The following is a 1,917-nucleotide window of genomic DNA, read 5'->3' on the forward strand; positions in this document are numbered from 1 at the left end:
ACACCAAAGTCAACACATGTCAGCTAAGAAGAGGTCTCAAACATTCTCCTGGCAGCAGTGGTCAGAGGGCTATGGGTTAGAGGGGAGGGATGAGTGGGTGGAGCAAGGGAATTTTTAGGGCCCTGAAACGATTCTGCAACATTGTAATGGTGGACACATGATGTTATGGATTTGTCAAAACCCGCAGAATATACAACACAAAGAGTGATCCCTGATGTAAGCTATAAACTTGTGTTAGTAACCACGTGTCAATATTGGTTTATCCATTGTACCATGTGAATGCAAGGTGTTAGTAACAGGAGAAATGTGAGAGACGGGAGGATACATGGGCACCCTCTGTACTATCTTCTCAATTTTCTATAAAGCTAAAACTGCTCAAAGATATAGAGTCTATTGATAAATAAATAAGTTTTCCTGGAAGCCGCTGCAATCCCCAAGGTCCCCAAACAGCTTCCACCTACTGTCACTCTCTACAGCAACGAGCATCTCCACGAGCTCGCAGGAGGATCTCTGTGCCGTCTACACACGCGCCCGGCTTCAGCCATCCCAGGAAAGGAGGGCCTCTGCTTAATCTTCCAAGTTCTATGTGAGTTTCCCTTGGAAAACTCTAATTCAGAGCCACACGGGAGGGAGTCTGGTGGTTCTTCAGAAGAGGGTGTGCTGGGTTCAAGGTTACAACAGAAAATCCAGCACCATCCACCCCAAAGTCAACACAGCATCTAACACAACCTCCCCTCACATTTACCTTCTGAAAAGGATGTGGCATCCCCACGCTTCCTCCTGACATCACAGTTGGCAGCAATTCCTCTCAGCTTTTATTTATCTGAAAAATGCCTTTATTTTGCCCTAATTTGTGAGGGAAATTGTGCATAGTGTCAGAGTCCAAGCTAGCAATTTGATTTCTTACCAGTGTCTGCTTCTGGCTTCCAAAGTTCCTGTTTGAGAAGACAGCCGTCATTCTGGGGGTTCCTGTTTGAGAAGACAGCCGTCATCCTCGGAGTTCCTGTTTGAGAAGACAGCCGTCATCCTCGGGGTTCCTGTTTGAGAAGACAGCCGTCATCCTCGGGGTTCCTGTTTGAGGAGACAGCCGTCATCCTCGGGGTTCCTGTTTGAGGAGACAGCCATCATTCTGGGGGTGCCTGTTTGAGAAGACAGCCATCATTCTCATGGTTCCTATTTGAGGAGACAGCCGTCATCCTTGGGGTTCCTGTTTGAGGAGACAGCCGTCATTCTCGTGGTTCCTATTTGAGGAGACAGCTGTCATTCTCGTGCTTCCTGTTTGGGGAGACAGCCATCGTTCTCGGGGTTCCTGTTTGAGGAGACAGCCGTCATCCTTGGGGTTCCTGTTTGAGGAGACAGCCATCATCTTTGGGGTTCCTGTTTGAGAAGACAGCCATCGTTCTCGGGGTTCCTGTTTGAGGAGACAGCTATCATCCTTGGGATTCCTGCTTGAGGAGACAGCCGTCATTCTCAGGGTTCCTGTTTGAGAAGACAGCCGTCATCCTTGGGGTTCCTGTTTGAGGAGACAGCCGTCATTCTCGGGGTTCCTGTTTGAGAAGACAGCCATCGTTCTCGGGGTTCCTGTTTGAGAAGACAGCCGTCGTTCTCAGGGTTCCCTAGTGCTAAGGTGTTTTTTTCTCCTGGCTACATCTAACATTTTTCTCTTTTCCTTTAGTTTCTGCAGTTTGACTACAATGTGACTAAGTATGGCTTTCTTCAGCTTTATACTTCATGGAGTTCAATAAGCCTATTGAATCTGTGGGTTAATGACTCTTACCAGTTTTGGAAAATTGGCTACTATCCATGAAAATAATATTGCTCCTATCCCATTCTCACCCTTCTCCTGGGATTCCAATATACATGTTAGACAGTTGGATCAGTACCATATGGCCCTCTCCTCTCTCTCTCTCTCTCTCT

At 47.3% G+C, this 1,917-nt stretch overlaps 1 protein-coding gene across 1 annotated transcript; it reads right to left on the bottom strand.

Annotated features, from left to right (window-relative positions):
• Positions 1-941: 941 nt before the first annotated feature.
• Positions 942-1,598, bottom strand: LOC112630706 (uncharacterized protein FLJ40521; the record flags this gene model as incomplete). Its single annotated transcript, XM_025395230.1, is given in 1 exon segment — positions 942-1,598. A coding segment is annotated over 1 exon segment (657 nt), but the record flags the coding sequence as incomplete, so codon positions are not given.
• Positions 1,599-1,917: the final 319 nt, after the last annotated feature.

Source organism: Theropithecus gelada, chromosome 8, assembly GCF_003255815.1.
Source record: "Theropithecus gelada isolate Dixy chromosome 8, Tgel_1.0, whole genome shotgun sequence".
Taxonomy (NCBI): domain Eukaryota; kingdom Metazoa; phylum Chordata; class Mammalia; order Primates; family Cercopithecidae; genus Theropithecus; species Theropithecus gelada.